The 21,873-nt window shown below is 38.3% G+C and overlaps 2 protein-coding genes across 7 annotated transcripts in view; one reads left to right on the top strand and one right to left on the bottom strand.

Annotated features, from left to right (window-relative positions):
* Positions 1–18,640, top strand: part of nt5c2b (5'-nucleotidase, cytosolic IIb) — a 26,708-nt gene extending 8,068 nt beyond the window's left edge. For 4 of the 5 annotated variants that reach the window (XM_083522964.1, XM_083522965.1, XM_083522966.1 and 1 more), the window contains exons 3-18: positions 344–417; positions 4,911–5,028; positions 5,200–5,295; positions 5,566–5,657; positions 6,838–6,895; positions 7,520–7,613; positions 7,768–7,821; positions 7,920–8,003; positions 8,626–8,667; positions 9,103–9,210; positions 9,449–9,515; positions 10,523–10,693; positions 10,953–11,004; positions 11,205–11,265; positions 13,011–13,187; positions 14,824–18,640. In XM_083522964.1, the coding sequence (XP_083379090.1) occupies positions 344–417; positions 4,911–5,028; positions 5,200–5,295; positions 5,566–5,657; positions 6,838–6,895; positions 7,520–7,613; positions 7,768–7,821; positions 7,920–8,003; positions 8,626–8,667; positions 9,103–9,210; positions 9,449–9,515; positions 10,523–10,693; positions 10,953–11,004; positions 11,205–11,265; positions 13,011–13,187; positions 14,824–15,051 (1,576 nt within the window). In that variant the 3' untranslated portion in view covers positions 15,052–18,640. Of the gene's footprint in view, positions 1–343; positions 418–4,910; positions 5,029–5,199; positions 5,296–5,565; positions 5,658–6,834; positions 6,896–7,376; positions 7,421–7,519; positions 7,614–7,767; positions 7,822–7,919; positions 8,004–8,625; positions 8,668–9,102; positions 9,211–9,448; positions 9,516–10,522; positions 10,694–10,952; positions 11,005–11,204; positions 11,266–13,010; positions 13,188–14,823 lie in introns of those variants that run through there. The other variant, XM_083522968.1, reaches the window with a different exon arrangement.
* The window catches only part of cnnm2b (cyclin and CBS domain divalent metal cation transport mediator 2b), a 32,015-nt gene continuing 28,116 nt past the window's right edge, over positions 17,975–21,873 (bottom strand). For both annotated transcript variants that reach the window (XM_083522953.1, XM_083522954.1), the window contains one exon: positions 17,975–21,873. In XM_083522953.1, coding sequence (XP_083379079.1) covers positions 21,661–21,873 — 213 coding nt within the window. In that variant the 3' untranslated portion in view covers positions 17,975–21,660.

The following is a 21,873-nucleotide window of genomic DNA, read 5'->3' as shown; positions in this document are numbered from 1 at the left end:
AAAATGCATCAAACCTCAGGCTCAGCAGGTCACCCCTGTTGCATTGGAGGGTTTTATTTAATACCAAGAAAGCTGTTTTTTTAGAACAGAGTCTCTGTATTCTGGTCAGAGGATTCTGGGAATCTTTCTCTTTTCATGCTGTGCTTTATTCTGGATTTCTCTCAGCAACAGAACTGATAGAAAACTGTGGGAATAAGGACTTCTCTTTTAGCATTTGGAGCGCCTTTTTTTTTTTTTTGACTAAAGAATATTTGTATAAAAACAGGACCCTAGTATTTTGCAGCAGAAACTTTTTGCCTATTCGGTCTGTTAATGCATTCCTGTTTCTTCTGATTTCTTTCAGAGTATTTGTGAACAGAAGTCTGGCAATGGAGAAGATCAAATGCTTCGGTTTTGACATGGATTACACTTTAGCAGGTAATATTCACTAAAAGGAATTTAACACATCGTTTACTTGCAGACTTTGCCTGCCATTTTGCTGCATGTGTTGGAGGCTCACTGGTGTGTAATCAGTCCCAGCTGTTTCTCATTTAAATGTGACCGGACCACAATCCTTTGCAGCTCTGAAATTTCTCAAAGGTTTCCCTGGAAAGAGGCAGCTTTGTTCAACTTAAAAAAATAGTCAGTTGCACAGATAGTCTGAATCTCAGGGTAAACAGGCCGTAGGATATATTTAAATGTTTGTCATCGTCAGATAGAACCTAAAAAAAAAAAGCAAGCTTCTAATGGTACAGTTATGCTTGAATCTAATCCCTAATATCTGCTTGTTACTGAAGTCAAAACCATATAAACCTAAAAAAAAAAAAAAAAAGCGCTATCCAGAAAGTTCAACATAAATCACCAGCAGATTAGCGCACATTATGTATTACCTGGTCTTATGTTTGTTTTTTTGGGTCAACTAGGAACTCAATACTGTCTTGTTAACGTGCACTTGGTGCATTAGGTTTCCTTTGCTTTCTGCCCTGCATCTCAGTGCCTGACAGCAGCCACCAGTTGCTAAATCGGGACTGCTTGCTTTAGGAAAGCAGATCAGCTCAGTGACATGCGAGGACTGATGGGCCTGCATTCTTCACAGACTACCTTTATTGTAGGCTCAAGGGAGATATCGCAGGCATTCGGCTGTTGACATCCAAAGCTTTATTGCTCCGAATGAAGTGTTTACACGGCGAGGGGCTATCATGTTGTCTTGTGCTAGAATAACGCTGCGACCACAAACTTCAACAAGTTCTCAAAGATCACTGCCACTGCAAACATTAAGGTGTAATGTAGCACTGATTTGAATGGTAATGGGAGGAAATGTATACTTCATAGACTAATTGGGCCACTAGAACCTTTTTTTGGGCTCATTGAAACAAACCCACTTGATTACAGTGCAGTCTAACCTTGGATAAATTGGTCCTCTTGCCCTGGCTATAGGATTACTACAGTACCTGTATGAACAATCATCTTAAGGATGTGTTTTAAGTCTATCATTGGCCTCTGTAACCAAGGGGAATATCGAAAGGTCAGGATTCTCCACATCAGCCTGGTGTTGACAGCCCTACAGCCTGACGACCTCGAAATCATCTACATATAGCCTCTGGTTAAAAAACACTTGCATTTATGTTGACTTAAACATCCATAAAGATAAAGCCATTAAGCAAATAATGTCATAAGTTCTAACATCTTACCTATTAACTGCAAAAAACCTGTTTGATACTAACATATATCAAGTGCTAGATCGTGTTTATTTTGACTAGTTGGTGTACATGTCATTCGATGGCTAAATTGGCGCTAGCCGTTAAACAACATTCCAATTGGACAACGTACTCGCTTGCTTGCGAGGTATAATTATATGTCAAACGAGTGCAACTAAAGGAGGAGATAACAGATTCCAAGGGGCCAGTTAATGCCAGAGGGAGTCTTCTTTTGCATTTGAGACGAGCTTCCCACAGACATCCTGCCTTTCTATGCCATCCCATGTCAAATGTCTAGTCATATTTTAACCTGTGTAAAGAATTTAGTACTTGCGTCAATGTCCAGTTAATACATACACTTAGAAATCACTGGTTAGCTTCTTCTGCTAATTTAGTTTTTTTATTTACTTTAAGTTACTGAACCAACTTATTTAAACCATTTCACACCTAATCTTTGGTAACCACATCGTCCTGGTCAACACTGGAACACTGGGTTTGAGTCTGGAATACACCCTTGATGTAGCAGTTAGTTTGTGCTTTTAGTGGTTGAGTGTGAAGCTGTTCACCTGTGGTTTCAGTTCACTTCAGGTGAACTCGAGTACAGGCTATGCTTTTTACGGAAAGTTATCAACTCCTTGGGCTGGGCATTGGGTAACATGATTATTTGAGTTTGTTACACTGGCATGTTGTGATCTGCTGAGGAAATGGAATGCTTTCTACATACAGTAAATAGAGCCAAAAACAACGTTTAATGCAGGTGACCGAGAAAACACGTTGCCTGAGCAAATCCTCATGCTTCTGCAGACACTCCCTTTCTACAACTGTTTCAGTTGTTTCTACTATGTGAGATTTTTAAATATAAAATTTTTTATTACAAATATTGTTCATACCTCTAGAGAAATGTTCCGTGCAAGTGCACCATAATACAAACATCTGCCTAGTGTATTCCATTACGGAAAAGTTGTGTCCACAGCAGAACTGATGTGAAAACAAACTTCCCATTATGATACCATCTACAAACAAGTCCAAAATCGAACGTAGGTTAGGGTTTGTTGACTCAAACATTGGTGCCAAGTAGGGAAAACTCCCTAGGTATTTCAGATTTCCCCAAAATCACTTTTATGCATTCATCAATTTCTTCATTATTAAACTCTTTGTCCTGGTCGGGGTCTTGGTGAACCTGGAAACACTAGGCAAAAGGTTGGAGTACATCCTGGATTGGAGGCCACTGCTGGGCACCATGCACACGTTCATTCACACCCACACGCAATTTAGAAAAGACAGTTCACTCATGTGCATGTTTAAAATGAAACAGGAAACCAAAGGACCCAGAGGAAGCCCATGTGGATATGGTGGAAAATGCAGAATTAAACCAGGGACTCGAGAGCTGTGATCCTTATCACTGCTCTACAATGCTTGATGTCATAAGATATTTTTGGTGGCAGTCTAAGAAAGTTTAAAGGATTTATATTAGTTTTTTTAATTCCTGCTTCTGCATGTATTTTGACTATCAAATATGACAAGGTGTGTCACCTGCTAATGCATTCTGCTCTGCATGTATGGGTTTGAATCCCATCCATGTCAGATACCATGCCACACCCAATGTCCGGCACCATCATTGGGACACAACATTGTCTGCTTTAACTATTGGGCCTTTGAGGAAGCCCCCTAAACCTTTCTGTTCAAGGGTTGTCGTATCACGACTAGTCATGAGGTCCTTCCTAACAAATTTTTGACAAGCTGTGATTTGTGAAAAAGGGAATTTTACTGTATATGTAAAAGATGGGCTTCTTTTTTATGTTTTCTAGCATGCTCAACTTGAGCTTTCTTACAAAAAGTTACTAAAAGGGAAAGGGGGGGAAAGGTGAGGGATATGTAGGGATGCTGTTTGGAAAGGAGAACCTGGCCTTAATTGCAGATTCTGTTTTCACTGGCAACCTGCCTTGCTAATAAGTTCACCTTCCTTCCCACAGCCCATACTTTTTACACACTTATCTGTAGATCTGAAATACTAAATGCATATCACATACTGTTATTAATGCAACATTGACATGACATATAGTCAAACTGAGCCCCTGACATGCATTAGTTAAAATCTTGTTCATCTACATGTCTTGCAAAAGAGGATCTCTAGAGGTCTATACTAGTCCCTGGAGCATTCCGAACTCTTTCCTTAAGTGATTTTTTGTCCTGTGCTCTCATGACCTGAAAGAGGGTTAATAAACTTATTATTTACAAGACTGTGGCTAAAGATGGCCAACTTATGACTATATTTATGTCTTTGTTTTTGTTTTTATCTCCTGGGGGTTTAAGTCTTGTCCTGAGGACTCGAAATTCTTCGCTGTCCCCCCTCCCCCCTCTGAATTGTTGTAAAAATCTCCATCCATGTGAGTGGTAGGCATTAATTGGTTTTAAATCTGAAAGGCTGAATGGATCAGGTTACGATTAAGAATGTCACAGGACATTCAGAGACTCCTGTAATCCATTGTGAATGCAGTCCCCCTGCTGTTGGATACTCATCTCAGATGCTGTCCTCAGTCAGGTTCCAAAACTCTATGGAATTATTTCTAGTAACAAAGCTTGAGATTTGAGAACAAGGACAAAATATAACCTTGTACTGGGACAGGAGTATAACAGAAGATTGTATGTGTGATAGAATGTAGGCTCTTTAAACTGAATGGAATAGTGTGGTAGGCATCCTACCTGGAAATACTGCCAAACCCTGGTATGCCTAGAATCTGTGGTATGTGGTTCATAACATACTGTTCTTCATTTTAAAGTGATGTAAACAAAACACACCTGTATTGCTGTCTGTTGGATCCCTGCAACTGTGACCTCAAACCAGGTTGAACCAGACCAGTGTCTCATGAGTCACTTTATAGTCACATGTTGTTATCTATTCTTTGTGGTTCTTTGTAACTCTTTTCCTTTGTTAGGAAATGTATCTCTGTAGCACGAATATGTTGATAAATGCCAATCCCTCATAAATAACAAGCTTGTTTACATTGTATAACTCATTGATCATTTATGTAGTTGATGCCTACAAAGCTGTTGTTAAAAAACAAAAAAATCACAAGTAGTCATTGAAAGTTTGTCTCATCATGGCATGTGCGAAATCTTCTAGCTCTGCCTTTGCAGCACCATACAATATGTAAATGTGCATAAATGTATTCATATTCATCTCGATAAATTATGCGTATTGATTTTCACAATATATTGATGTTTTTTTCCCAGTGTATAAATCTCCAGAATACGAATCCCTTGGTTTTTACCTGACTGTTGAGCGACTGGTTTCTATTGGCTACCCACAGGAACTGCTCAGCTTTGTCTACGATCCATCCTATCCCACCAGGTAAGCATGTCTGGATGGTCTTGCCCAACACTTTATTCTTGACCTGAAATACCAGGAACTCAAAACAGTGGTAGCAAATAGCAAATAAAAAATTCTGGGAAATGTATCAGTAGAATAGATAACTCATTGATAGACTCAACTGGAAACGTTGTGTTGTTGTTTTTACTTCAGAGGTCTGGTGTTTGACACGTTGTACGGTAACCTACTAAAAGTGGATGCCTATGGAAACATCCTGGTGTGTGTCCACGGCTTTAACTTCCTGCGTGGGTAAGAAATTTTTTTTTTTTTTTTTTTCCCCTTCTTGGATTTATTAATAGTTCAGCAATAAACATTAAAAAAAAATCAGCAGTTTCTATTAAGTTATATAAAAAGTTTAGTTCATTCTAGAACTATTACCATTAACCTATTGTGGAAAACTGCTGTCTAATAATACACTAACTGTAACCTTTGTTATTTGCTGTAGTGTGGACAGCCTCTGTTATTATTAAACACCCAAACAAAAAAAAGTTTCCATCATTTTCCTTTACCTTATGCCAGGCCTGACATCCGAGAGCTCTACTCCAACAAATTCATCCAGCGTGATGACACTGAACGCTTCTACATCCTTAACACTCTCTTCAATCTGCCAGGTGGGTGCTTAGTTACTGCTGTCAATCAAAATGACCCAGGGTCTACTTAGGTTTAGGCTCTTATTTGCTTTCTATTTAAGAGAAAAGCCAGGTTTTTCAGTTTATATGACTCAAACCCTGGTGCTTTTACCTCGGTGTGGTTTATTTGGGCAGATTAGAACGCCGCAGTTGTACACAGGTGTGGATTCGGGCCAACAAACCAACTACAAGTAGCAAATATACTTTACATAGAATTAACTAATATATCTGAAGCCACATTTTTTTTCTAGTTAACATTCTATAAAAGTTTGCACCCACCACCACATTGTGTCATTCTAACTTTAAATCAATTTTCACCCAGTAGTCTTTAGTGCAAGGCCTGAATTTCTAGTGAAAAAGTCAGGTACTGATGTAGGTGAGGGGAGGAGGCCTGGGGTACAATCAGAGTTCACATTCATCCGAAAGGTGTTCAATAGGTTTGAGGTCAGAGCTCTATAGCAGGAGATCTTCCACTCCAACTCATGCAAAGCATATCTTTATGGAGCTGGTTTTTAGCTTTGGGAGAATGGTTTGGTAAAGAACCACATATGGCTGGGAAAGTCAGGTGTCCCAATTTATTTGTGCATATAGAGTATAATAAATATAAATAATCACTTGCACAGCACGTCTTTTCCATACTTGTTTGGTCTCCATATTTCTGACTAATGGATTAGATTTACCAGCACACAGCTAATGTTAGATACACTTTATTGCCTAAAGTTTGCGGACACCTGGTCATAAGTATGGTATTTGCTTTTGGACCATCGCATTCCTCATTTAGTCCCAATTTGCTCTAATAATTCCCTTCACACAGGTTTGCGTTTCCAAGTTCAAGTGAACACAAAATTGTATTATAGCACATACAAAGACTGTACAATTGTGTGCCTCTAGTTTTATGGTAACAGTTTAGAGAAGAACCACATATGTCAGAAAAGGTCAGGTGTCCAAGTGTAAACATTTTTTCTTTTGTGGGTGGGTGGGTAAATATAATTATTGTGAAAACAGACCAAAGTAAATGAACCCATAAGTATCAGTTTCACTCTTATTCATGATTGCAGGTGCAAAAACAGTCAAGAACTTGTTTGAGCAATACAAAAATGAAAGGCAATTACATGCCTATATTTTTGCTGAGTCACTTTTTTTTTTCCCCCCCTGCATGCAGAAACCTACCTCTACGCCTGCCTCGTTGACTTCTTCTCAAGCTGTGACCGATACTCAAGGTAAGAATTTCCCCCGGTAGTGACTGCCGTTACACGCTCACCTTGGACACTGCATCCACATACTGATTGAGGCCCTATCTCTCTCAGACACACTGGAAGAGGCTTATCATTGAACATGCAAAGCTGATAAGCAAATCATAGTGTGGTGGATATCGGTTTACTGCATGCGTTATTTACAGTAGACACCGTTGTAACACAATGTACAGGCATGGCATCATTGAAAATGTAATATATATTACTATATAACTAATCATTAACATGTATCATAATCATAATCATGTATCATAGAGAAAAGAATAAATTTTGATGGACGTGGAATAAAATACGCGTACAGTAATTTGTTGATTTAATTAATTCAATAATGGTACTTATAATCTAAAACACTCAGGTGTATAGCCTTAAGCTCATACAGACGTAATTGAGTGTGTGATTTGTTCTGGTATGGATGCATGTCCTCTGAAACAATTGTTGGTCCTTTTAGGGGGAGAGGGCTTTCCTGTTTGGCTCGGAACGACCTCAAACAAGGGAAGACTGTCCCATTTAAACCATGTCTGACTGTCGATAGTGTGTGTTGATTGCCTGGCTGCAGAGCTTTAGCGATTTGTCATTTTTTGAACCCCCTAGCTGTGAGACAGGCTTCAAAGACGGGGACCTCTTCATGTCCTTCAAGAGCATGTTCCAGGACGTGCGGGACGCTGTCGACTGGGTCCACTTTAAGGTAGCAGAAGATTTGAGGTCAGAAAAGAGTATAATGTTGTACCATGGTTTTTAAAGCTCAGGAAGTGTGAGTTGGAGTTTTTACCTTTTTTGGATGCCTGAAGGCATAGTCAAATATTCTAATATAATCTGAAGCAGGTTCCTTTTGTCCGTAGGGAACGCTGAAGGAAAAAACAGTGGAGAATCTGGAGAAATACGTAGTGAAAGATGTAAGTTTTCATTGCTTCCATTGTTCTTCCTGCATGGTTTCGGTTTCATGCTGTGATGTTTGAGGTGAGTCATTTCTCTCTGTGAATCTTGTCTAAAGCCTAAACTGCCTCTGCTGCTCAGCCGCATGAACGAAGTTGGCAAAGTGTTCCTGGCCACCAACAGTGACTACAAATACACAGATGTGAGTTTACAGATAGCACACAGCTGTCTTAACACACTCGCACACACCTATATAAACACATGGGAGAATGCGCCATAGAGTGCGTGTGTGCAATTTTCGACTACATTCAACCTCGCGAGCGTCAGATGAAGCGCTCGGTTTCTATGTACATCCATAGCACAGGGCTGCAGTGTCAATGACAACGTGAAATGAACATTTGCACTGGGATTTAGTTCTTTTTGATCATATTCTGATTCTGTATAATTCTATATAATATTTAATGTACGTGAACTAGAACAGCACCATGATTAGCTTGAATAACTCTTCAGTCTTATTTGACATTAAAATGGAAGACAATATTGGTGATTTCAACTTTTCCTGTCAGTTGACTTTTGGTTAAATGTATATAGAGGCAATGCTGAGGAAAAAATAATGCTCGAAAGCAAATCATTGAAATCGTTGTTGCCTCTGGGGACTGTACCGTTCTAGTACAGTTAGCTTGCTTTGCTAATCTGCCAGTGAAGCTAGTATGAAGCCTAGCATGTAACCTGTAAATCAAGCAACACAGTTTTAAACTACACACAACACAATTTACACGCCAATGTAAAACTCAGTGTCCTTTTTTTTTTGTAATTAATTGCAGAAAATCATGAGCTACCTGTTTGATTTCCCTTACGGCCCAAAGGTGAGCGCTTTATTTCCTATATATATTTGTTACATCATGAAAAGCAACAGATACAATAGTAATGACACTCGTGATTGATTCAAGTGGAACAAGATCATTTTAGGTTACATTAAATGAAGATGTGATTCATATGTGTGTTCACCTGCATAATTTTGTGGCAGTTTAGGCCTGATATTTTCTTTTAAATAAATGTTGAGAAAATTATATTTAAAAGGAGCATCATTGACAGTTTTAGAGTTACTACCCGATTCCAACCTGACCATGTTTATTTCCTGTTAGATATGGAATGTCACTATGCAAAAAGCTTGATATTTACTGTTTGAGGAGAACACGCCCATTCTGACTGTTTTTACCAATTTGTTGTCGAAAAAGGCGATAGACAAACGATATTTTGTATTAAATCTAGCTGAATTACTTGTGCGTGTTCTGTTACAGCAAAGCCTTCCCCACCGCCCATGGCAGTCTTACTTCGATCTAATCCTGGTGGACGCACGGAAGCCGGTGTTCTTTGCCGAGGGAACTGTACTGAGACAGGTCGATACGGTGAGTTAGCCCTACACTTTCAGGAACATCTTGCTCTTCTGGAGAGCATGCTTTCTCAGCTACTAGCTATTGGTTTATTTGCACATGGCTGAGACTTTCCAGAGACTCGGAGTAAAAAAACAGCCTTACAGGTCACTCACAGTGTGTTCCCATTTTACCATCACCATTCTAAAAGCAGACGAATGCTCGGCAGAATAATAGAGCAAATCCGAGCTTGATAAATTGTGTTTTGTTGTAGACCACCGGGAGGCTCAAGATCGGAACTTATACCGGCCCTCTGCAGCACGGCATAGTCTACTCCGGAGGTAACACACACACTAATGTATTCTATATAATGTATATAATGTATATAATGTATATAATGTACACACCAAATATTCATACATACACCACATATTCGCTACAGTTGGTGCTTTCTGCTGCAATCCTGGAGCTCCAATAGCCTTCACTAGACATACCTGACCTTGTGTAAGCAGGCTTTAAAAACTGGGTCATGATTTCATGAAAATGTTTAGGGAACTAATCAGCCTCTCTCTCTCTCTCTCTCTCTCTCTCTCTCTCTCTCTCTCTCTCTCTCTCTCTCTCTCTCTCTCTCTCTCTCTCTCTCTCTCCCTCTTTACCACATGCATTGATGCTGGTTGTTAAATCCCACACATTCAAAACAACTCGAAATTAACTACTGAATTGTAGCAATCAAGGTCTTAGAAGAGTCTTTAGTCAGGGGTGCTTTCACACTTAGTTTAGTTTTTGGAAAAAAAAACACCTTGCACAGGAGATGTTTATTGACTATTTTTGGAGTTTCCAGCATCAGTGTCAACACAGGAAAGACTGTAGGGGGGTTTTTGTGGTTTCTTGGTAATTTGACAAACTGTATTTTGGTCTTCGATTAAATAAGAGAGGCTCGTGAGGGACTAACGTTCCACAGACATTCGACAACATTACAATGTAACTCTACACTGGTTGAAAGTGTGGTATATAAGCATCACAGTGGTTTATAAGTTAGCTAACATTAGCTGATATCAGAAAATAATACATTTCTAAATAGTTACAGTGATTTCCATTTTTTTCTCTATTAACAGAACATCTTGTCATGTATATTCTTTACTTATATTTGTCCCTGTATAGCTACGCACCTACAACAGGCATTCATATTTTTATAAAAAGAAAATGGCAAACAAAACAGATTTAATCCAAGCAGCCGGTATTGTAGTTCAGGGTCGACATTTGACATGGCAATATCTTTCTTGCTGTGCTTTGTTGTCATTGTTGTTGCTTTTCTTGCTGACATCTTCATGTTGTCTTTGATTTTTAGGTTCCTCAGACATTGTGTGTGACCTGTTGGGAGCTAAAGGAAAGGACATCCTCTACATCGGGGACCATATCTTTGGAGACATTCTGAAATCCAAAAAGCGCCAAGGTTGGAGGACGTTCCTGGTGATTCCTGAACTCGCCCAGGAGCTGCACGTCTGGACCGACAAGAGCTGTGAGTCTTTTGTTAAACCAAGATCAAACACATTCCAAATAGCATTGTGTAAACTGCCAGGGTTAGTTCTTTATTATTAATTTAGCCGTTCAGCCGTTTGTTTAAAAAAAATTGTCCCGTGTTTTGTGCATCTCAAAGATCTCAAAAGCCATTAAGTATCAACAGTGTATCACTTCAGTTTGAGTGTAAGTGGAGAAGAGGGAGAGAAACAGAGACAGGAGTCTGTGCTCATGGTTGTCACTCTGTTTGTCTTTCACAGCGCTGTTTGAAGAACTTCAGGGTCTGGACATTTTCTTGGCAGAGCTGTACAAGTGAGTTCTTTGTAAAGCTATAATTCTCCAAGTGTCCTGTGTGTGTATGTGGGTTTGTGAGTTCTGCACCAGTCAAAGGGTTCAACCTTTCTCACTGTCCCTTTTTTTTTTTTTTTTTTGGAATGTCCCCTCTGACATGACCTATATCCTCTCTCCCTCCTGTCTTTCTCACTCTCTCTTTCTATTTTGCTTGTTCTCAGGCATCTGGACAGCAGCAGCAATGAGAGACCAGACATTAGTGCCATCCAGAGGCGAGTGAAGGTAAACACACTCTTCGGTATCTGAAACAATGTGCCATTACAGTCAACCCTTGATAATTCGCGGTTTGGAAATCATTTGAAACCTAACTAACATCAAGTTGCAGATTATCTCCAAATTTGCGGGAATCCACAGCAGGAACCGAATTATCAGGAACACATTAGTGTATTAAAGTGACATAATGTCTAGATGAATTCACTAAGGTACCATAGATGCTGTGGGGGTGCGTCCAAAATTCGTGGATTTTTGTCATTAGTTATTCGATATATACAATATATACAAGAGCACAATGCTGCCATGAAAAAAAAAACCTCCACCTCAGCATCTTTTGTAGCTGGCATTAGATGTCTTTTAATAATAGCAGGATGCTTTTCTTGTTCCAGACTAGTAATATTATATATATATATAAATAACTTTGGCACATTTTTAAATTTTCAGTGCATGTCAAAAGTGTGAAAACAACTAGTTTATAATGGCTCCTTTTGTTTATATGTAACAAACTAAGTAATGTAATGTTATTATGATTTACTTAAGTCACATATATAAATACAGTACTGATGTTAAACTTTATATTTTCATCGAAAAATCCTCTCTTAGCATGAATATCAGCTTTACACACACTTGGCCTCTAAACATTCAGCTGAAATACTTTGCCATGCTTCTTTTTGGGTTTTGGATGTTTTTGACCTTTAGTCAGTTCAGGATTTAGTTCTGGTGACTGGGCAGGTCACATGATTGATAACGCTCCAGACGACTGTTTGCTCACTAAATAACGCTTACAGAGCTTGGACGTATACTTGTTGTATGGTGAAGTTTTGCATGGTGTTGAGGTATGGAACAGTAGCCTTGTTGGGTCAGTGTTGCTTTCAACTGGAATAAGTCTCCAACCTTCCCTGCTCCAAAACAACCCTAAACCATTAGGCTTCCACCTTCATGTCTGACTATGGGGGTGAGGTAGTCACATCCAACATCATCTTCTACAGTATGTTTTCTCCTTTTTATAGAATTTCTTCTGCCAGAAATGTCAATTTTGGACTGATCCGTCCACAGAACATTCTTCCAATCATTGACCGTCTAATTTTTCTGTGTTTTTGCCTTTTACTTTTTTTGTTGCATAAAAACAAAAGGAACATGCATGTGTCCCAAAAATGATAGGTGATTTTTAAATATTGTGGAATGTCCAGAAAAGTGAATTACGTCATACCGTCAATTTAATAAGGCATAAAAGTACTTGTTATGATACAGTGTAACCTTAAAACACTTCATCCTAAAGAATTTGCTTTGTCTAAAAAATGCTAAATAAACATCTAAAAGAAACCTTCATCATATCAACAACTGCACCAATTTTCATTCAGGTTATGTGTAAACATCCACTGTTCGAGTCTCTGTGCAAGTTACTTCTACAGTAACTTATATATTTGAACCAGTGCTCGAATTGAGGGGGGCTGGGGGGGATCCCCAAGTAAAAAATAGACTTAGGGGGGTCCCCAAGTTTATTTTAGTAAAAAATTTATGAATTACACAACATTTTGAGCACTGATTGAAACTGAGTGCATTGATCTGCCATGCAGCTGGAGGTATTCTCTGAGCTGCTGTAATGCAAGAAAATCAGCACCTTCTAGCAAAACTAATTCCACAATTCAACATAGCTGTGGAAGAAAAAGGTTTAATAAACTTGACTGAAGATAATGCAGCATGTTTACTGTATATAAAGCGGGTGTTTAAAGTGTCTCCCATTTGCTTTCTAGAAAGTGACCCATGACATGGACATGTGCTACGGAATGATGGGTAGTCTGTTCCGCAGCGGCTCTCGCCAGACCCTGTTCGCCTCGCAGGTGATGCGCTACGCCGACCTGTACGCTGCTTCCTTCATCAACCTCCTGTACTACCCATTCAGCTACCTGTTCAGAGCTGCACATGTTCAGGTGAGGTGAAACACACACATGCCCATTAACATCTTCATGGACTGAAAGAATAAAAGAGAACAATTGTACAATAAATCTATATAGAAAATACCTAGTCATTTATTGCCTCCTCCAAACTCCCATCCTGCTGGCACATGAATTATACATCATGAATCATACATGTTCACCAGCACATATTTGTACTTTGATGAATTCGATGACTCTTCAGTTAACCCACTTCATTGCATTTAAGCAGGAATTTATGGTGTAAGTTTTTGCTGTGGTACACCTTAAACTAGTATAAGTACATCTGCATCGTTTGTTTATCTATCTATCTATCTATCTATCTATCTATCTATCTATCTATCTATCTATCTATCTATCTATCTATCTATCTATCTATCTATCTATCTATCTATCTATCTATCTATCTATCCTCTCTCTCTCTCTCTCTCTCTCTCTCTCTCTCTCTCTCTCACGTCTATCTATCTATCTATCTATCTATCTATCTATCTATCTATCTATCTATCTATCTATCTATCTATCTATCTATCTATCTATCTATCTATCTATCTCTCGCTCTCTCTCTAACATATTTGTCTGTCTGTCTGTCTGTCTGTCTGTCTATCTATCTATCTATCTAGCTATCTAGCTATCCTCTCTCTCTCTCTCTCTCTCTCTCTCTCTCTCTCTCATGTCTATCTATCTATCTATCTATCTATCTATCTATCTATCTATCTATCTATCTATCTATCTATCTATCTATCTATCTATCTATCTATCTATCTATCTATCTATCTTTCTTACATATTTCCCTGTCTCTCTGTCTATTTACATGTCTGTCTTTGTGTATTCATCCATCCATCCATCGTCTTTAGAACTTGTATAGTTGATGTATTTACATTTGTATCTTTATTACTTTATTTTATTTTAATAGCGTTTTATGCTGTACAATCAATAAATTTCCAATCTTATTGAAATTAACTGTATGAAATTTGTAGAAGCATTGAAACAGAAAAAAGTCATTTTTTCATATTTTTATAGCACCAGCACACCAATTACAAATTCTTTGTCTATGCAACTCATGACATAATAATAAAGATAAAGATGATTTTGATCCACCCCAAGAGCACACACACCTAAAGTCTATCTACCGTACTGTACTATGAAAACGCTACACAACCCGATAGTATAGTAAACTATATGGACAAAAGTGTCTGGAAACGAGGCCATAAGATTAAAATGTGCTAAATGAACATCCCGTTCCACATTTATTCCCTGATTATTATTAATGACCTCCATTCCTCTGAGACGATGTTCTCTTTCGTATTGTGCACAGGAGTATTTTTTCATACTGGAACAGATTTGGATCGCTTAGTTTAAGCAAAGGGAAAATTTAATCCTACTGCATCCAGAGACATCCTATACAATTGTGTGCCAACTTTGTGGTAACAGTTTGTGGAAGAACCACATATGGCTGGAAAAATCAGGTGTCCCAACACTTCTGTTCATATTGTATAGAATTTTTATTATAGCTTTTTTTAGAGGGATTATGCAGAATTGTCTCTGCCTGAAGTGATTACATTTTTTTAATTCCTCTCCACTAGAAGAATGAAAACTGATGCTAAAAAAAATATATATTGTTTCATATTTTTAGATGCCACATGAGTCAACGGTGGAGCACGCTCACGTGGACATAGACACCGAGTCGCCACTGGCTACACGCAATCGCCACTGCGTCGACTGTAAGGAAATAGACTGCAAGCGCAGCCAGCTGACTCGCTCCCTGAGTGAAATCAAACCCCCTAAACTGTTCCCCCAGGCTCCACAGGAGATCACGCACTGCCACGACGAAGACGATGACGAGGAGGAAGAGGAGGAATAGATGACTCTCCTTTAATCAGGCCTGACCTTTTCTTCATTTCCCTAAGGGAAATGTTTTACTTTAGTGAAGGGAACAATAATGAGGGAATATTAGAGTTTAACTACATAGACTTTTTTTTTAACTACAGTATACGAGAATGAGTAGCACGTGAGAGTCCAGCTGATAAGGTTTATGTTTTAAGGTTTAGCTTGGCTTCAGATCCCCTGAAAATGTTTCTGTTGCATTTATTTTGGTTTTGTTTTACGGTTAATAAGATCGAGAAACAGCAAAGCACATTTAATTTGAATTAAGATATATAAACTAAAGGATTTGCAGAGATTACTCTGTCGATGCACAACTCATTTTCGAAGGTCTTTCATACGGAAAATGATCACACAAGCATCTGTGCGTCGTATCAATTTCAGCCTGTTATTTATAAATTGTGTAGACATCTAGGTATTGATACATAAAATGCATCATACTGTAAGTTGGAAATGCATGATGTTCGTATAGAGCTAACTGTATATAACCTCTATAACCAATGTGTTTCTGCTGTTTCTGGGTTGTTGTTTTTTTTTTTTCTTTTAGATTTTAACACAGGCTTTTGTTTCATTTTGACCATCATTAGTCAGCAGGTACAGCAGGTACAGCAGGTTTTGGCTAAATGCTGCCTCATACAGGACCCGAGGAGAAGTGCAAAGCACGTGTGTTGGCATGATGTCCCTCTTATTAGAGCTGCTCATGATAGGAATGTAAATGAAGTCCAGAGGGGGGCTGCAGCGTGCCGTAACGGCCAAAGTGACGGCTACGAAAGAATGCCACTAACACCAGCGCCCCTGTTCCTTGGCAACTGCTGTGCCAGGCCAACCACATATGGCTAGTTAGGGTTTTTTTTTTTTTATTTTTTTTTTTTTATTTTTTTTTTTTATTTTATGGCAGTGATGTCAACTGCCAAGTATAGTTCTATGCAGCAAAGCAAGCTGTCAAGAGAGATACTTTTTCCTGAAAAACACATACACACTCACACCACAGAATATCTAAATATTTTTCTATCCTTCGAGATCTCCGTTTATGGAGGTAAAACTACCAAAATGCGAATCGTTCCTGTTCTATTGTTAAAACAAGCCAATTACTAGTCATGCCATTTGCAACACCGTGCATATAAGTGACCTTCATATGCAAAAAAATAACAAAAAACCCCTCTTGTAAATAGTGTACTTATACAGCTGGTGTGAGGAAAGAATTTAGAGAAAAAAAATATATATATAATTATATATAAGCCTCAGATTTAATGTGCTTTGAGCTCAGCAGATCTTGCGGTTGGAGTCATTCGGATTAGCGTACCATATCGCTTGACCAATAGCCTTAAAAGCACTATGACCAGTGATCTCAACAAGGTCCCTACAGCAGAGGTACCAACATCGACGTGGAGCATTAACTATTTTTAAACCTTTGCAGGAAGCCGGGGTGGATCAAACTTTTCCAGACAGAAAAGTGATGCATGTGAAAGACGCTCGTGGATTCTGGTGGCACTGGATTGCAGTCTGTCTGGTCAATAAAATGTGGTGGTGCTGTTGATTGCTGCTTGATGCACATATTAGAAAGTAGCCTTCTTATCCACCACCATGCACAAGGCCAGTGTTATTTAATTATAATACATAACATTACTAACATTTCTGAATGGCGAGAACAATTCACCATTCACGTTTACCGGCACTTTACGTTCCCCGTTATTTGACAAAGGCCACGGACTCTGAACATAAACGAAAAAAATAAACACGCCTCTCTGTAGAATCAGCTTGGTTGTAATGTCACGAGTCCTGCACTCGTCTCTATGAGGAAGATCTGCTACATTCATCGAACTACAGCTATGTACAGTATATATTCACGTAACAATCTGCTTGACTCCCAAGTACTTTGCTGGGAATCGATCCGGATCATGATCCTTTAGTTGACGATCCCTGGTCTAGGATTGTGTGGTAATGATTTCATTCTCCCTGCTAGGACTTTCTCTTCGTAATGGTGGTGCCTCTGCTATAGATGTGAACTGGAAGCAATAGATACAGTAGACTTTTAGTTTGTTTTTTTTTGTTATAAATATATTTGAAAAGAAGGAAAATGTTTGATTTACTGATCAAGTCTGTGAACAGGTAGAGTTTAATGGTCTCATACAGGAGCAGTTATATAAAAACAAACCGACATGCTATGTATCAAGACATAATATCAGCATAATATACAGCCCTTAGTTAGCTGAATGAGAGCGAATTAATGCCAACTATTCGTTCTGCATGTCACATTGGTCAGATGGTTACAACCCCTACAACCAACCTGTTTATCACGCATATACCGAAAGTGACATTTTATTCAATACAAGATTTATTGTTGTACGTACAGTCTATTTTTTACTGTTTAAAAAAAAAAATCGTTTGTCAATTCAGAGGTAAATCAGTAAAAAAGGAAGATTCTAAACAGATTCTATGGAATTGTTTTCAAGCCAACCACATTTCAAATGCAGATTATATTTACTGTAAGATGAAACACTTTTAAAACTGGAAACGTCGTCCGAGGCAGCTCGTTACAAAGTGAACTCTCATGACCATTTGGCTGCAGCGAATCTTGTTGTGACCAACGCATGTTGTAATTGTGCTGTAAAGGTAAAAAAAAGTCTTGCACAAAATGTTCACCGTCCCAAAAAAAACCCAACCCAACAACTTTGTAGCATTTGCGCCAGAACACTGTTAACACAATTTTAATATGAAAAGCAGTATGTTTTGTGCTGTGTATATATTTCATCATTATGCATCATTTCTGTGAACAATGTTACAACCGATTTGTATCGACCCCTTGAGGTGACATGCTGGTTATTATTATTATTATTATTTTTTTTTTTTTTATATATATATATATATATATATATATATATATATATATATATATATATATATATATATGCAATCGAGGCAGTAGACACGATCTTTTGCTAAATAAATAAGTGGAGGTTATGCATTTTGCCTGACATTTCAACAGCGTGGGTTCAAGCTACACAACATGTGGCTATTATTACATCACTGTTATATTTAAACACAGTTTCACCTCAAAGGTTCCATATAAAAGTGTTCAGGTTTTTTTTTTTTTTCCAAAAAAAATATGAAGTGAAAATGTATTTAAAATGGCACAGTACCCATGTGTGCCTTTATACCAATATTGCAGACTGTTTCTTGTGCATTGTTTACAGTCGTGTATAAAGTGATGATACATACTGTACTTTTGCTCCTTTTGGGATATTTTTTTCCCCCCCCTATTGACTACAGAATTCTGCATTTTTATTCTTTAAGGCATTTCAGACGTACTGCAACTCTCCTGTATGCAAAAAGAACTACCACTAGTATGCTAATTTTTACAATGTGGAGTAGAAGCGAAGAAAAGTAGTTAAAAATCAGTACAGCATGAAGTACAATGTGGGGGGAAAAGCCATGTTGATTTGCCGTGTTATGATTCCTTGTGTTTTTTTTTTCCCCCCACAATCACAGCATGTGCTTGTACGTCCATTTTCAACTTGTACATTTAGGGAGGCTGCACTGAAATGTGAAATAAAGATCATTTTACATAACATTATGGTTTGCTATTACTTTTTTTTAAATAAGTGATTTTTGCTCCAAGGGTGTCACATTTAATTTTCCTATATTTCCTTACATTCCTGGTTATGCTACTGCCACAACACACTATGCCTCAAAAAACACAAAAATAATTTCAAACAGTGCAGTCCATGGCAAAAAATTAAACATTTGCATCAAATAACAGGTTTTTTTTATGCTCTTCAAATTTACGTTTACTATTTAGGCCTCTCGTGGGGTGGAGCTTAACAATGCTATACTCTGATTGGTTAATGAGACTTTGTTGATGAAGTGACTGCACTTGGAAATGCTACACCACAGCTGTCAGTGGTTAACAGCAGTGTACTACGAACCTTTCCAGGCCAAATGAAACTTGCTGTGAGCTGGATTTAGACTGTGGGCCATGTTTTACACACATGTTCTGGAGTTTACATACAGTAGAATAGTACAAAAAACATCCAGTGAGCATCAATTCTGTGGGATGATGAGAGGGGAGAATGGCCAAAATGAACGTTAATAGAAAAGCTATGTATACTTAAATAGCCACTAATGACAACCGTGGTTAGCAGAAAAGCATATTTAAAATATAAAATGATGGCACTTTATCGGGTTCCAACCAGGACCAGACCAGAACTGGGTCTACTGAGCAACAGAAACGAGACGTTTCCCCATTGAGAAAAATTTAACAAAAACAATGAGCTGCATTAAACCATTTTACACTTTCTAAATGGAACATTAAAGAACTGAGTGGTAAAAGGACTATCACAAACATACCAGACATCTTTTTTACTTGTTTTTTGGAAAAATTAAATAATATATACAATAATACAAGGGAAGGCAGATGCAACTGAAATAAAACGGCTTTAATTGGGCAGAAACAGGCAAATTCAAAATAATAAACCAAAACATGGTCAAAAAACAGGCAGAGTTCATTCGATTCACAAACAGATTGACTAGGGCAAACAAGAAAAAAAAACAAGGACATAATTGGTTCAGCAACAAAGTTGTATTAATCAAAGTGCAAGGCTTGGTAAAGTCAAAGAACAAAAGTCTCATGGAGCATATTACTTTGCGAATTAATGTCGTTTTAGTATACGAGCGCTCAATCAGTAGTAGGGAAACTGAGCTGGAAAGTATGGTTGTGTGTTGGGAATTAGTGTATGTAGCGGCCATATTTATAGGTAAAACTGGGGTATCTACCTGGCTAAGATCTCACAGAGACATATTTCTCCTAAATATGAGAGAAAATATTCTTAACCAACATAAAAGTATGTATTGTTTTTATTATAAGGCACAATTTAAGTAAATTGGTTATTTGTATAAAAAAATATTTCTGGTCCCTATTTGAAAAACTTGAGTTGGCTTGAAAATGAATGAGAATGAAGATCAATTGTATAAAGGTTTCATGAGCCCTAGTGCTTTTCATTTACAAGGTACTGTATATGTACTGAACATGATACATACAGATCAAATCACCAAAGCAATTAGGCTGAGATGAGATGGGCTACACACAGGCTTACCATTCAGAATATACAAAATCACTTGTGTGTAGTTCAAGTCTCTAAGGTTTCCTTGAGTTAAACTATTGGAAATGGGCTTTTTCGACAGCATTTATACCTCGCTGTACCCTGTTTTTAAGCGCACACAAACAACTGGGATAGAAAATGCGGACTGACAAAGGAGAATTAGTTTTTCTTGGAATGATTAACACCGCAAACTGATCTAATTGAACAAAACTGCTTTTAAGCCTTATTATTCCGCAGCTTATAAAATAGCACTTGATCCAGCACATCCTATTGTGTTGCATACAGAGTTTAAAATCGCATGTAACGAAGACACGCCTCTCACATGAATCCTGTAATAGCTCTCAGGTACAGAGTTAAGTCTGAGTGTGGAATACTAATGTGTATGTGTAACTCTGAATACAGCCAGCATGCAAAATATGATGGTATGGCCTTGTTTTCCTTGCATTCTCTGTAGATTCGTTTGACAGAAGCATGGAATTATTTGCCTATTCAATCCTAAATTTTGGTCATAAATCACTAAGGAGATTCGGATCCTCGAAAGTTAGGCTTTTAAGGCTATTAGGTGGTGCGGGAGTGCTTACGGGGGGGTCCATACGAATTCGAGCGACACAGTGAACACATACAAATAGAGCTACTGTTTACAATAAAACTGATTTTAATCAATAAATCATCTTTTTAAATAGAAATATGGTTCATTGCACTTGTTAAAAATTAATATGATTCTTTAAGGCAATACTGTGATTCTTTTTTTTTTTTTAAAAAAGGTGTAAAATGTACTGTACCATACGCCTGATTTAGAATAGTAAAAATAACAATATCTGTAATATACAATATATGTAAAATACCCTCACCATTACACATACAGCAATGTATTTGTAACTCTCTATATACTATAGCATGTGCATGGCATCACATTCACACTCGCAACATATACAGTACAAACATTACAGTGAACTTTACAAAGGTGTGTTCTTGGCATGTGCCTGTAATTACATGCACACACGTATATACAGTAGACATGTATAAAATAAATAAATACAGGAGAAAAATGTTATTGGTTACCGGTTCATGGTTTCCTTCAAATTGGTATTTGGCACAGTCTTTGACTCACCATATTACAACGTCGGCCTGATGAAGTTGTAGAACGTAGTCCGTTTGAATTGTGGTCCTCCTCTATCCCAGAATCCCTCCTGGCACTTTAAAGGGGACAGTTGAGGAGTATGTTCAGGGCCTTATGACAGATGGGGGAGGGTGTCCAAACTCCAAACTCTTTGGTCTGGTGGACAGGCACACGGCAGGGTGTGTGTGGAACTGAACTGGTTGTTCCAGTCCTGTTATCGGGTCCAAAATCCCAGACGCTGAATCAGCAGTCTATAGTGGTTTATTGTCCAGTTGTTACAGGGGGTGGCGGAGACAACTGAGAAGGTGAAAAAAACATAAGCAGCTTCCTTTTTCACCCTTTTGTAAACCCCCAACCACCCCGCTGGGGGCTAGACGGTACCCTCATTGTGCACCATGTGGTTCACCTTTTTGAGGGCAACACAGTTCTGCGTCTGGTTAAGTAGAATGTCCGTCTCGTCGGCCACGCCGTCGTGCAGCTCATTGAGAGTCAGTTCAATTTTGGTGTACTCGCTGTCCAATGGCTGCGGTGCCTTTTCCATGTGTGATGCCATCACGGCATTCTGGTATTGCTGACGGGTGAT

This window comes from Silurus aristotelis (genome assembly GCF_946808225.1).
Source record: "Silurus aristotelis genome assembly, chromosome: 20".
In the NCBI taxonomy this organism is placed as follows: Eukaryota; Metazoa; Chordata; class Actinopteri; order Siluriformes; family Siluridae; genus Silurus; species Silurus aristotelis.
The sequence above is the reverse complement of the archived record's forward strand: the minus strand, read 5'-3'. Positions and strand labels throughout refer to the sequence as shown.